At 44.5% G+C, this 14,698-nt stretch overlaps 1 protein-coding gene across 3 annotated transcripts in view; it reads left to right on the top strand.

Moving 5' to 3' along the window:
• Positions 1 to 616: 616 nt before the first annotated feature.
• Positions 617 to 14,698, top strand: part of nos1 (nitric oxide synthase 1 (neuronal)) — a 144,751-nt gene continuing 130,669 nt past the window's right edge. For 2 of the 3 annotated variants that reach the window (XM_068055179.1, XM_068055180.1), the window contains exons 1-2: positions 617 to 969; positions 3,906 to 3,970. Coding sequence is in view for 1 of the 3 variants with exons in the window: in XM_068055181.1 (XP_067911282.1) it covers positions 2,226 to 2,230; positions 3,906 to 3,970 (70 nt within the window). In the remaining 2 variants the exon portion in view is untranslated. Of the gene's footprint in view, positions 970 to 2,070; positions 2,231 to 3,905; positions 3,971 to 14,698 lie in introns of those variants that run through there. The other variant, XM_068055181.1, reaches the window with a different exon arrangement.

The raw sequence follows: 14,698 nt of genomic DNA on the forward strand, positions 1-14,698 counted from the left end.
AAAAGTTTGTCACCCTTTTAAAAACTTCTGATTTCCTATTATTCCCACCGAAGTGAATAATCTCGCACTTCCTCACATTATAATCCAGTGGTCACTTTCTTGCTCATTTGCTTAACCTGTCTATATTCCCTTGCAGATGCCTGGCATCCTTATAGCTACAGCTGGATGGCAAAGTCAGTAGAGGCAGATCTGCAGCTGCAGGTTTGATATCTACACCAGGTAGTAAAAGAAAGGATGAAAAGACAATATTCATTATGGAAATAGGGTGTTTCAACTAGTTGGAACTTACTCAAAGACTTTTTAGTAGTCTATTGTTGTAATAAGGAGCAATAATCCTCACATTTCTTTTTAAAACACGGCGAAGTCATGTTATGACTGGGCAGCAAATACTGAATCCCGAAGGTTATGGCGTTTGGCAATCTGAAATTTAAAGGCACCATTGGGTTTTGCCTCTGTCTTAGAACCTGATGTGTGTCCGACACAAAGCATCCTGTTCTATACGAGCATATTCTCTCGTTTTCAGCCAATTGTTTTTTTCTATAGCGAAAAGGCAACGTGTTGATGTAATGCTGTATTATTTATAACGTCCTTCGTTGTCAACGATCCGTGACTTTCTGACCGCGCTGCTTTCTTAATGAGGGTTATATTATTCCACATCAGCCCATAAAAGAAACTGGTTGGACGTCAAAGTTAATTCGTTGAGTGATGACAGAGGTAGAGAGGCACTGATGCTTCCTCACGACCCTCGGCAGAGGATAGAATTGCTGCATATTTATGCTGCTTCCAAGATCTCAGAGTAGATAGAGAGAAACAGAGAGGGAGAGAGCTTGGTGAGTGTCAACAGAGTGGATCAGAGCAAAAGGACAGACACAGTCCATCTGCTCCAGACTGGAGCAGACAGAGGACACTGACTGGACAAGGAAGACGAAAGAGTCAGCTGGACATCAGAGAATCTAATCGTGCAACCAGGTAGGAAGCTATTGCACATCTGCAACTGTGTTTTTTTTTAAAAAAGACAGGCAACGACAGTATTGTGTTTTATTCCCAGCATTTAGACCCCGCACTAGACGGCGAGGAGAATGTGCAGAGGGCGATACCGAAAAGCCAGGTTTCACCGCAATAAACCACGGCGGTTTCTGTGGTCAATGTGTGGTTTAATTGGGCAATGGAAGGTTTGGCAAATTCGGACTCCAATCATTTGAGCGAATTAGAAACGGGATCAGTTGTTCTGTTTAAGGGACGGGATAAAGTTGGTGCATTAGTTACCCTGTTCAGTTAGTCCTATTTAAATCACCAGGAAGGAAGCGGTAAGCACTGTTACATTACACAGCCACAGCGTTGTCTTTGCAGCTGAATGCCCCAGAACCTAAAAGGATTTTTTTTTTTTGCTCTTATTTAAAGTGGTTATAGTGTAGGGGAATGTGACGCGGAGATTTTAGAGGCTCCTTGTGAAAAGTTACATTTTCAAAGAGTAAAGTAGAATACTCTGGGTGTTGAACCTATGTATTGAAAGGTTGTGGAAGCATTTTATCCATGTTTGTCCGCTGTATTCTGTAATATTAGACTTTCACCTAATAGCTCTTGAAACAAGGGAACCTGATTATCTTTAGTAAATGCCTATTCTGCTCCGGCACCTAATCTTGAGGAGATGCTACATATAGACTGAGGGTTTAATTTGAACCTGCAGTGAGATGTTGCCTCTCCTATTGGCATCAGTAGCTGGGAATTCTCCTTCCTATGGGATGTCAGCTAATTTGTCCCTTCAGATACCACTGGGTGAGTGAAGATGACTTTCACTGCCTGGGGGGATTCATCTTCATAAACAGATGAATCTTGTATCAAGGAGAAACGTGAAGCTGATTTGCTAGCAGCGTCATTCTTAGTGTCTCCGGCTACTTTACAACCAATGACAGTTTGGAAATGACACGAGTCTTAATTAGATCAATTTGTTATATATAGTCCAAACTTTCTGAAACTGCCGGTACTTCCTGGTTGCGGGTCTAAAATGACGACCGTAATATTTATTTTGCATAGTGTTTAGTGAATATGCGGAACCCGTTTCAACGTAACCCCAGAAGAGATCACTTTCTAGTTGTCAAAAAGTTGCATTTATGTAGCCCCCTTAAGATGAAACGTCCAAAGGAGTTTCACAGGAGCATTATCAGACAAACTGGACACCAAGCCAAATAAGGAGACATCAGGACAGGTCAGCAAAAGCCTGGTCAATGAGGTAGGCTTTAAGGAGTGTTTTAAATGAGGAAAGAATTGGGAGGAGAATTTATGGAGAAGGCTTAAAGAGCAAATTCAAAGTTTCCAGACAGCAGAAGGCACCGCTAGTGTTGAGGAGAAGGGAGTGGGGAATACATAGAGACTAGACTGAAAGGGAGGCAGATTTACGGAGATCTCCGAAGGTTGTGGAGCTGCTGGAGGTTACAGAGATAGGGAGGCGTGAGGGGGGGGTGGGGAATGAAGGGATCGGAATGAGGATGAAAATTTTAAATTCAAGTCGGTGAGGCAAGATAGGCCAGCGAACACAGGGGTGATATGCGAACGGGACTTGGTGTGATTTATTGGATCATCTTCCCCTTCCCTGCAAGTGATTTTTAATCATTTATTCCTGGTACCATTGATTATCCTGCAAAAAACAAATCCCTACACTGGACTGGTTTTTACCCAGAGGCTAATTGTGTCTCTGTAGTGACGGGGTATGGACTGAATGTCAGTGTGTGGATACATTTATAGTCGGATCGTGTTAGGTTGTTGCGTGAAGCGAGGAAAGTTGGTTTAGGCACACCTAATTTAAGTTCCAAATGCAAGGTGCAAATTCGCAGTTCTGCAACTCAAAGGCTGAATAAAGACTGAAGAACACAGAGCTCATCAGACACTCGCTCAACATGTCAGTAGAAATAAGTCACCTGCACTTCTGAAGAGAAAAGACCAATTAATGTTCGGGACAGAGACTTCGCTTATTCTGATAAATTAACCCGAATTGCTGTCTATTTCCAATATTCACTCTAATTGCGTTCAGATTTTCTAGCATTTGCAATTTTTTTGTGTCACATTTTACTCGTCCACAGACACTACCAAACCTGTACCATGTTTAATGTCAAATGCAACTGCACGTGGTTGGCATTCGGGAAGAAACATGAGAATTTCCCTTAGTAAATGTAAAGGTTTGCATATTATTTTTGAAGGTCAGCGGTTAAAAATACAAGCCGATTTCTGAATACTCCAATACTGAATAAAATTGTAATTCAATGTGATATATAGCTCGAATGGTAGACCGAATTGTTGCTCTTGCAAGAAACCCACGAGGTTCCAGGAGCAACCGGTGAAAATGTTTATACCTGTTGCACAGCTTGGTCGAGTTAATATTGGTGCTATATCACCGTATAAAGTTTGCATCAAACTGGTCAAAATTGTTGGCATTTACAGGTGAGAGAGCGGGGTTCCTTCTTGCCTGTACCCGCATTGCAACAGTAGTTAGAAGAGCAACAAAAGATTTCAATCTGTCCCCCCAGCGAATTCCGGCGATGCATTATTTACCAAGTAAGGTTTAATGTTCAACAACAAACCGCCGGTCAAGTTAAAGATTCTGCATTCTTCACCTTTATTTGATTACATTCCATGTCGCGTAAAGAACAAATTATAGATGTTTTTCCAAAGTTAAGAAATACACAGTTTATGTAATGTTACTACATCCTATGCAAAAGTTATCTCTTCTATAATAGCGCGCCCTTGTGGCGAGAGAAAGATCAGGAAATCCGCAGGGCTATTTCACAAGCTACTTCGAGAGTGAGAGGGATGGAGAGCTATCAACAGGATGTAGGATGTTTGGTAAACCGAGGCGTCTTGCTTTCGAAAGTTTTAAAAATTGTGCAACTATTTTCATTTGTGTGCTAAAGGTTGCAACCGATGCTGTTAGATGGAAAGGAGCGTATTTTAAATTTACTGTCATTGCTGTCATGTGGTAAGTGAACATTCTTAACATTTTCAAAGCTGTCTCTCGGTCCGTCCCCTTTAACAGAGTTGCAAAGTTGGAATTAATGTTAGTGTTCCTCCTTTTAGGGTATGTTTATTTGCAGTCTTTTACTCCAGTTTAAAGTTTGCAATAAGTTGATGCAAAGTAAAACTGCCTGGATAGTGCGTGATGGGAACATGAGGGAATAATTGATGAGACCAGGAGTGGGGAAAGATTTGACTTAATATCAGTGTAGGTGCTTCCACAGTGATATAATTCACTCATGGTAAAAATCACTTGAAACAAAGGGATTAAGAAGAAACACTTAACAGGCTAGGTTTTATTTCTGGAAGAGTGAGACTGAGTGGTGACCTGGTAGAGGTCTTTAAAATTATGAAGGGGCTGGATAGGGTAGACATAGAGAATATTTTTCCACTAGTGGAGGACTACATAACTATGGGCCATAAATATAAAATAGCCACTAATAAATCCAATAAGAAAACCAAGAGAACCTTCTTTCGAGTTATGTGGAGAGACTAGAGAAACTGGCATTGTTCAACTGAAAGATGAAGGGGAGATTTAATAGAAGCATTCAAAATCATGAAGGGTTTTGATAGAGTAATTAAGGATAAAGTGTTTCCACTGGCAGGATGGTCTGTAACTAGAGGACACAAATATAAGGTAATTGGCTAAAAAGCCAAAGCTGACATGAGGAGATTATGTTAGGCAGCGTGTTATTATGATCGAGGCTAATGCCTGAAAGGGTTGTGGAAGAAGATTCAATAGCACCTTACAAAAGGGAATGGAATCAAGGCGACAAAGTTACAGGGCTATAGGGAAAGAGCAAGGGAGTGGGACTAATTGGATAGCTCTTTCAAAGAGATGGCAGAGGCACGATGGGCCAGTTGGCCTCCTTCTGTGCTGTAAGACTCCGTGATTCTGTAATGTGGAACTCACTATCACATGGAGTGGTTGAGATGAATAGCATAGGTGTTTTTAAGGAGACGTCAGATAAGCACGAGGGAGAAAGGAATAAAATGATATGTTAATAGAATTAGATGAAATAAGATAGAAGGGGACTCATAGCACAAACACCAGCATTGTCCTGTTGGGACGAATGGCTTGTTTCCATGACATAAATTGGATGTAACTACAGTTTAATCTTTCAAGGGAAAACTAATAGTGAAACATCCCCTTGAGCAGTCAGTTAATATGAAACCTCCAGAAAGAAATTTTGGCTGGAAAACATGGAGTAAGGAGCTGACATACGCTGTGGGAGTAAAATTGGACAAGAGCGGGAGCGTCAAGTGGGAGGAATTGCATTTATCGACTGATATACAACATGCCTGATGTTCGGGTACTGTTGAAGTCAATGGAACTGAATATCGCACAGGGCTGTACCTGGCATCCAAAGCAATTCTGGCTGTTTTGCGTCACCACCTATGTCCAATTTCATCCTTGTATATCTAAGTAGCACTGAATTTTTCCCCCCTCCAGATACTTTGACATGACTGTCGTCATGGGTTGGTAATTGCCTGCTCTTCTTTGAATTGTGTCATGAAATATTTTATGTCCACTTGAGAGGGAAGACCAGGCCTCGATTTAACTTCTCATCTGAAAGACAGCCCCTCTGACAGTGCAACAATTTCTCAGTACTGCATTGAAGTCGTCACTTCTTTAGTTTAAGCGCTGCTCCCTCACACTCACCGTAACAGAAGCAATGTTGAAAGATTTTGGAGACAGTTACGAAGTCAATACTTTCAGATGTTAATCCCATATCTGCTCATGTTATTTATCTTTCACTGGCCACTTCTGGTGGCCAATCTTCCTCCGAGGATTTGTGTTGAAGATGGGCTTCACTGCTGTACTTGTGTCCAACTGATAACTTAGGGCAATCTATCCCATGTTTCTCTGCTGCTGCATTCTCACATGCTCAGACTTGGGTGAAGAAGGGGTGGCTAGGTGTTAATTGGTTAAGCTGTGGGCCACCTATGCTACACTCCTGTGCAGTACCACAATAGATGTGGTAAACAATTCTTAGGCCACAAATCAGAGTAACAGATTTTTATTGAAGACAATTTGTATTTATTCTTTGCAACAAGCTAACTTTTGCAGTGTTCGTTAATTGATTTGCATGACTCGGTTATATACTTCTCTGAAAAGAGCTGTGTGAAATCTATTGGAAACTAACATGAAAGTCAACATGTTTAACCAGTAATATAAATTACATCCCATAGAAATTGCTGTCCTAAGCACTTCAATGTTGGTCTGCTTAAAAAAAAGATTCAGGCTATTCTTGTAACAGTTGTTTTTTTTCGGATCATTCGGGAGGCGGAGGGGGTTATTGAGAGGAGTTATGGGGAGGTAGTCACACCTCAGGTAAAAGAAGTAGGTAGATGGGTTACCGTCAGGGGAAGGAGAGGGAACCAGCAGGCAGTGCAGGGATCCCCTGTGGCCGTTTCCCTCAACAACAGGTATACCGTTTTGGATACTGTTGCGGGGGACGACTTTCCAGGGGTAAGCAATAGGGTACAGGTATCTGGTACAGAGTCTGTCCCTGTTGCTCAGCAGGGAAGGGGGAAGAGGAGCAGAGCATTAGTCATTGGGGACTCAATAGTTAAGGGAACAGATAGGAGGTTCTGTGGGAACGAGAGAGACTCACGGTTGGTATGTTGCCTCCCAGGTGCCAGGGTTCGTGATGTCTCGGATCGTGTTTTTGGGATCCTTAAGGGGGAGGGGGAGCAGCCCCAAGTCGTGGTCCACATAGGCACCAACGACATAGGTAGGAAGAGAGATGGGGATTTAAGACAGAAATTCAGGGAGCTAGGGTGGAAGCTTAGAGCGAGAACAAACAGAGTTGTTATCTCTGGGTTGTTGCCCGTGCCACGTGATAGCGAAGCGAGGAATAGGGAGAGAGAGGAGTTGAACACGTGGCTGCAGGGATGGTGCAGGAGGGAGGGTTTTGGTTTCCTGGATAATTGGGGCTCTTTCTGGGGTAGGTGAGACCTCTACAAACAGGATGGTCTTCACCTGAACCAGAGGGGTACCAATATCCTGGGGGGGAGATTTGCTAGTGCTCTTCGGGGGGGTTTAAACTAATTCAGCAGGGGAATGGGAACCTAAAATGTAGTGCCAGTGTACAGGATGTTGAGAGTAGTGAGGTCAGGGATAAGGTTACAAGGACGCAAGAGGGCACTGGCAAGCAAGAACCTGGTTTAAAGTGTGTCTACTTCAACGCCAGGAGCATCCGGAATAAGGTGGGTGAGCTTGCAGCATGGGTTGGTACCTGGGATCTCGATGTAGTGGCCATTTCGGAGACATGGGTAGAGCAGGGGCAGGAATGGATGTTGCAGGTTCCGGGATTTAGATGTTTCAGTAAGAACAGAGAAGATGGTAAAAGAGGGGGGGGTGTGGCATTGTTAATCAAGGAGAGTATTACAGCGACAGAAAGGACGTTTGAGGACTCGTCTACTGAGGTAGTATGGGCCGAGGTTAGAAACAGGAGAGGTGAGGTCATCCTGTTGGGAGTCTTTTATAGACCTCCAAATAGTTCCAGAGATGTAGAGGAAAGGATAGCGAAGATGATTCTCGACAGGGGCGAGAGTAACAGGGTAGTTGTTATGGGGGACTTTAACTTTCCAAATATCGACTGGAAATACTATAGTTCGAGTACTTTAGATGGGTCAGTTTTTGTCCAGTGTGTGCAGGAGGGTTTTCTGACACAGTATGTAGACAGGCCAATCAGGGGCGATGCCACATTGGATTTGGTACTGGGTAATGAACCCGGCCAGGTGTTAGATTTAGATGTAGGTGAGCACTTTGGTGATAGTGATCACAATTCGGTTAGGTTTACCTTAGCGATGGGCAGGGACAGGTATATACCGCAGGGCAAAAATTATAGCTGGGGGAAAGGAAATTATGATGCGATTAGGCAAGATTTAGGATGCGTAGGATGGGGAAGGAAACTGCAGGGGATGGGAACAATCGAAATGTGAAGCTTATTCAAGGAGCAGCTACTGCATGTCCTTGATAAGTATGTACCTGTGAGGCAGGGAGGAAGTTGTCGAGCGAGGGAGCCGTGGTTTACTAAAGAAGTTGAAGCGCTTGTCAAGAGAAAGAAGAAGGCTTATGTTAGGATGAGACGTGAAGGCTCAGTTAGGGCGCTTGAGAGTTACAAGCTAACCAGGAAGGATCTAAAGGGAGAGCTAAGAAGAGCAAGGAGAGGACACGAGAAGTCATTGGCGGATAGGATCAGGGAAAACCCTAAGGCTTTCTATAGGTATATCAGGAATAAAAGAATGACTCGAGTTAGATTAGGGCCAATCAAGGATAGTAGTGGGAAGTTGTGTGTGGAATCAGAGGAGGTAGGGGAAGTGTTAAATGAATATTTTGCGTCAGTATTTACAGTAGAGAAAGAAAATGTTGTCGAGGAGAATACTGAGATTCAGGCTACTAGGCTAGATGGGATTGAGGTTCACAAGGAGGAGGTGTTATCAACTTTGGAAAGTGTGAAAATAGATAAGTCCCCTGGGCCAGATGGGATTTATCCTAGGATTCTCTGGGAAGCGAGGGAGGAGATTGCAGAGCCTTTGTCCTTGATCTTCATGTCGTCATTGTCGACAGGAATAGTGCCGGAAGACTGGAGGATAGCAAATGTTGTCCCCTTGTTCAAGAAGGGGAGTAGAGACAGCCCTGGTAATTATAGACCTGTGAGCCTTACTTCTGTTGTGGGTAAAATGTTGGAAAAGGTTATAAGAGACAGGATTTATAATCATCTTGAAAAGAATAAGTTCATTATCGATAGTCAGCATGGTTTTGTGACGGGTAGGTCGTGCCTCACAAACCTTATTGAGTTTTTCGAGAAGGTGACCAAACAGGTGGATGAGGGTAAAGCAGTGGATGTGGTGTATATGGATTTCAGTAAGGCGTTTGATAAGGTTCCCCATGGTAGGCTATTGCAGAAAATACGGAAGTATGGGGTTGAAGGTGATTTAGAGCTTTGGATCAGAAATTGGCTAGCTGAAAGAAGACAGAGGGTGGTGGTTGATGGTAAATGTTCATCCTGGAGTTTAGTTACTAGTGGTGTACCGCAAGGATCTGTTTTGGGGCCACTGCTGTTTGTCATTTTTATAAATGACCTGGAAGAGGGTGTAGAAGGGTGGGTTAGTAAATTTGCGGATGACACTAAGGTCGGTGGAGTTGTGGATAGTTCCGAAGGATGTTGTCGGGTTCAGAGGGACATGGATAGGCTGCAGAGCTGGGCTGAGAGATGGCAAATGGAGTTTAATGCGGAAAAGTGCGAGGTGATTCACTTTGGAAGGAGTAGCAGGAATGCAGAGTTCTGGGCTAATGGGAAGATTCTTGGTAGTGTAGATGAACAGCGAGATCTTGGTGTCCAGGTGCATAAATCCCTGAAAGTTGCTACCCAGGTTAATAGGGCTGTTAAGAAAGCATATGGTGTGTTAGCCTTTATTAGTAGGGGGATCGAGTTTCGGAGCCACGAGGACATGCTGCAGCTGTACAAAACTCTGGTGAGACTGCACCTGGAGTATTGCGTGCAGTTCTGGTCACCACATTATAGGAAGGATGTGGAAGCTATGGGAAGGGTGCAGAGGAGATTTACTAGGATGTTGCCTGGTATGGAGGGAAGGTCTTACGAGGAAAGGCTGAGGGACTTTTCGTTAGAGAGAAGGAGGAGAGGTGACTTAATAGAGACATATAAGATAATCAGAGGGTTAGATAGGGTGGATAGTGAGAGTCTTTTTCCTCGGATGGTGATGGCAAACACGAGGGGACATAGCTTTAAGTTGAGGGGTGATAGATATAGGACAGATGTCAGAGGTAGTTTCTTTACTCAGAGAGTAGTAGGGGCGTGGAACGCCCTGCCTGCAACAGTAGTAGACTCGCCAACTTTAAGGGAATTTAAGTGGTCATTGGATAGACATATGGATGAAAATGGAATAGTGTAGGTCAGATGGTTTCACAGGTCGGCGCAACATCGAGGGCCGAAGGGCCTGTACTGCGCTGTAATGTTCTAATTCTAATTGGGATACGTTAATAAAAAATGTAACACTGATCTCAACTGTTGTGAATAAGAGCGGAAGAGGAGAATAAAAACCAGAAAACAAGTTAATTGTCAGATGTTCTGACAAAGAAAGATCACTGACCTAAAGCATTAACTGTGCTTCTCTTTCCACAGATGCTGCCTGACCATTTCCCCCTTTTATTTCAGATTTCCAGCATCTGTGGTCTTTTGATTTTGTGTCATTGTTAGATTGTCAGGCAAGTGTACAACTTGCTATAAAGGCAGATGATCATCCGGAAAGTATGTCTTTCAGATTACCTGAATGACCTTTTCGAGATGAGTACGTGAGTGCTGCCATGCCATAAAGTTACAAACACAAACATTCAAAAAGTCTCTGTGGTATTTAATGATTAATATAATGACAACCAAACAAAGATTTTTTGGGGGAGGCCAATTTCCTTCTTGACAGCAAGAAGTCTTTTTAAATTATTTTGAAAAGGTATAAAATCACAGAGGTAAACTAGATTGATTCAAACTATGAGGTGCAGGAAAGAATATCAAAGACAACAGGCTATGTGGGAGAGGAGAGGAGTGGGATAATAAAGGTTCAGCAAATCATTTATTACACTGCTGTGAGATTTGGAGGACTAACAGAGTCTTGACACTACTTGAAAATACACTGCATGTTGTCTTTCTTATGTAATTTTATAGAAAATCCTGTCTTTAAAAAACCGTTGTTTTGTATTTCCGAAATGCTCATGTGATTCTTTCTATTTGCTCTAATTCGTTCTCTGTATTTGTTCTAAAGTAGTATACATAACAATTATTTCTTAAATAGACATGACAGGAAATAATGTTTTAAGTGCATTTCTCTCAGGTAGGAAAGTAATCCTGGCAAATGTTGGATACTTGATTGACTTTTCTATGTTTCAGTGCCTGATTTTGTAGGAGCTAGGAGAAACATTGCAGAAGGAACAGCCACATAGAGCAATCCACAGATAGTGCAAAATGTAACCAAACATTTCTGTGAAATCTTTTCATTCAGGAAAACTTTTGGTAGGAGGAACAAGGAGAGGACATCTACAATAAATGATTAAATTTGAAAAGGAATAGAGAAAAAATATAGAGCTAAAAATTGATCTGGACATGGTTTTGGGCGTGAGGATTGCAATTGCAAATCTGCCTGCACTCGGTTCTGTTGAGGCAGGCAGCATGCAAACTTGATGCTCATCCTCATTTGTAGATTGTAGTGTGCAGTTGAGAGCAATCCATGCTGTTAGCCAGCTGCATGCTTTACAGGGAAGCTACCAGCATCTGAGGCCAGCATGTGCTACAGCTAGCCTCCAGCTCGTAAAGGCAGTGTGCCCCTCTTAAAGGAGAGCTGCAATGACTGAAAGGAAGCTGCTGCCGAATGTCAGTTCTGCAATTGGCTGCAAGAAAAAAGCAAATGGAGCAACAGGCTAGAGAGAGGGCTCCCAGGTTCACTGATGCGGTGCTGGAGGCCTTAGTGATGGAGGACAATGGGAGGAGAGAGGCCATGCTTTCATGGGGAGGAGGGGGAGTGGGGTGGAGGCAGAAAGCCCTCAAGGAACATCCACTGAAAGGGATGGAGTAGGTGGCCAGCATGTCAATGCAAGGAGTCTGGCCACAAGGACATGGCAGCAGTGCCAGAAAACGTGCAATGACCTCACCCAGGTGGTCAAGGTCAGTGAATGCATTCTTACATGACATCTCCGACCCACCACACAACCAACCTCTCACGCTTCTCAATGCACCACACCCCCATCATTCACCCATTAGCAGTCCCTAGCAATCAGGACTCAGGCTGAACATTCAGATGCTCCCCCTGACACACCTTCTGATGATTTCAGTCTCACACCCACCTCTTGCAGCCTCCACATAACTCCAGCTATTCAGCTATGGCAGATATATGATGCAAACACAGTGCAACACACTCACTGACATTCTTCCCTCTCTCTTGCAGGCAAGGTGGCACACAATAGAAGTGAGCAAAGCAGAACCAGCAGGGGACAGGCACGCCTGTGTCACCTATGGAGCAGATGGTGCTCCACATCATGCAACAGGAGGCAACAGAGCCTGTTGCATCTGTGTTGTCAAGAACATTGAGGATGATGGTGTGTTCCAACCTTATGCCTCTTCTCAAATCCAATTTCACCCTCCTCCTGCTATCTGGCATGAAGCACAAGCTGCTGATGGTGTGACCATGAACCTCTTGCTTTCCACCACACCACCTTCAACCCTCTTCACCCCTCCCCTGATTTTCTGCTTTCAGATACCCAGGAACTGCTGTCTGGTCACCCATGGCAACCATAGGAGGAAGGGTGAGAGCAATACCACAGCATTGATGAAGAAGCAATGTCACTTGATCTGGCACTCGTAGCTCAGATGCTGGCTTTGTGCCAGCTTTGGAGGGTAGTGTAGAGTTGAGATGTGCACACGATGAGTCACCAGGCATTGGCAAGCTGTAAGCATGACAGGGGTAAAATGAAGCTCCAGCTCACCGGAGGGCAAGGTCACACACATGTTCTGCAGCCAGGGACTCAAATGAGGACTTCAATGGGGAAGCCTCGAGGAGAATGCTGATAAACTTGCACAGCTAAATACTTGGTGTATTGGCAGACCTACCAGACAGCCCCTTCACTGTCGAGGAGTATGGAAGAGTCTGGCTTCAACATGGCACAGGGAATCACACAGAGCTTGGAGCCCATATTTTTCACCATGGAAATGGTGGCCAAATTCATGACAGCACTTGTGGGCCCAACATGATGCAGCGTCTGGTGTCTGGTGTCTCAGCTCCCACCGCAGCACAGTTGGAAGCTACCCAATGTTTCAGTGCTGCAGTAGAAGCCTAGGTGGAAGTCATGAGTTCTATGCTTGGTGCCATGAAGGTTCAAAATGTTGCCATCATGACTGCAGATCTCAGAGCTCAAAGGGGCTTGCAGGCTCTCATGTAGTCCAAGAATCTGTCCTGCAACAGATTACTTGGATTGGTGAAGTGCCAATCCGTGGGAGTAGCAGTGACACTGTTGAGCATGAACCTGCTGTCCTCTCTCAGAATGACGGCATTTATACTCCCACCACTACCTCTGACAGTGCCCTTTTGCCTCTCAACCAGCCTGCCAGACTGCAGCTGTCCATGCCAAGACAGTGCAGTGGGAAGCTGGGCCTTCGAGCTCCAGCGGTGCTTGTGCGTGTCCTGCAAGGTCAGCTGCAGTCTCCCCCAGTGAAAGCAGCCATCCACCAGCCATGCTGCAGTCACTGGGGTGGCACTGTGTAGGAGCACCAGGACAGGCAAAGACACCCACAAGACAGACACTAAGGGAATGCACAAGGGTGAATAGTTTATTTTTTGTTTGTATAAGTGGATGTGCTTTTGGCTAATGATGTTACGGAAAGGTTATTATTGGTGGCTTGTATTGCAGGATCTTGACCAAGGGGATGCTGTGAGAAGGTGTCCCATATGGATGGTAAGGTGGGTAATGGTGGTGATGTGATGTTTATCTAAGGGAAGCGGAGCCTGAGCAGGTTATCTTGGACAGCCCGTCTGGCAGGAGGGATTCCGGCTGCATCCTATCTGCCTCCTTATCTTCCTCCTCTCCCCCACAGCCCCCAAGGTAGCCTCCAGATGCCTGGTGGCAATGGCAGTGGCCTCATGATTGTGAGGTTGTGGTGGCGGCAGCAGACGACCACAAACTTGGAAACACGCTCCGGAAAATATTGTAGGGCTGCCCGCCACCTACCCCCCACCCAAACCCCCACCCAAACCCCTATCCACCCTACAACCAGAGCGGTCCAAGCAGCAGAACCATTACTGCAGAACACCAATGGGCTGAACCAGGGTGTATCTGCTGGCTGGTTAGCTTTCATTATATACTCGATGTGCTCATGTGATCAAGTGGTGGAGGTCAGAGGTCATCAGCCATCTGTAGAGTGGATAGCCCTTGGAAAGGTTTGCATCTATCTTTGGGTGTCCTTACAGAGACATTGAGGGCTGAATTTTCCCAGCCGCATGGAGACAGGGTTGGAGGCAGGTGAGGAGGGGGCCAGGAAAATAGGGGAGAGCCATGTGGAGCAGGAGGCGGGTAGCCAACTAGTCCAATTAAGGAATAAAAACAGAAAGTGCTGGAAATACTCAGCAGGTCTGGCAGCATCTGTGGAAAGAGAAGCAGAGTTAATGTTTCAGGTCAGTGACTTTCATCAGAACTGGCAAAGGTAAAAAAAGTATTAGGTTTTAGTCAGGTGGTGGAGGGGACGGGGCGGTAGAGGAAGAGAACAAAAGGGAAGGTGTGTGATAAGGCAGAGGGCAAGAGAGATTAAATAACAAAGATGTCATGGGACAAAGGCAAAGAGTGTATTAACAGTGACTGAAAGACAAAGCATTAGTCCAGAGAGAGTGTTAATGGCAGAATAATGAGCAGTTCTGTTCAAAAGCACAACATGAAAAGCAGGCAGTTAGTTAAAAATAAAATAAAAGAAATAAAAAAGAAATAGTAAATAAATAAATACAATAAAAGGCCAGTCATGCTCTGAAATTGTTGAACTTAATGTTGAGTCTGCAAGGCTGTAGTGTGCCTAACCGAAAGATCAGCTGCAGCTTCTCAAGCTCGCGTTGATGTTCACTGGAACACTGCAACCGGCCAAGGACAGAAATGCGGGCATGAGAGCAGGGGGGGTGAGTTGAAATGGCAAGC

This window comes from Heterodontus francisci, chromosome 23 (genome assembly GCF_036365525.1).
Source record: "Heterodontus francisci isolate sHetFra1 chromosome 23, sHetFra1.hap1, whole genome shotgun sequence".
In the NCBI taxonomy this organism is placed as follows: Eukaryota; Metazoa; Chordata; class Chondrichthyes; order Heterodontiformes; family Heterodontidae; genus Heterodontus; species Heterodontus francisci.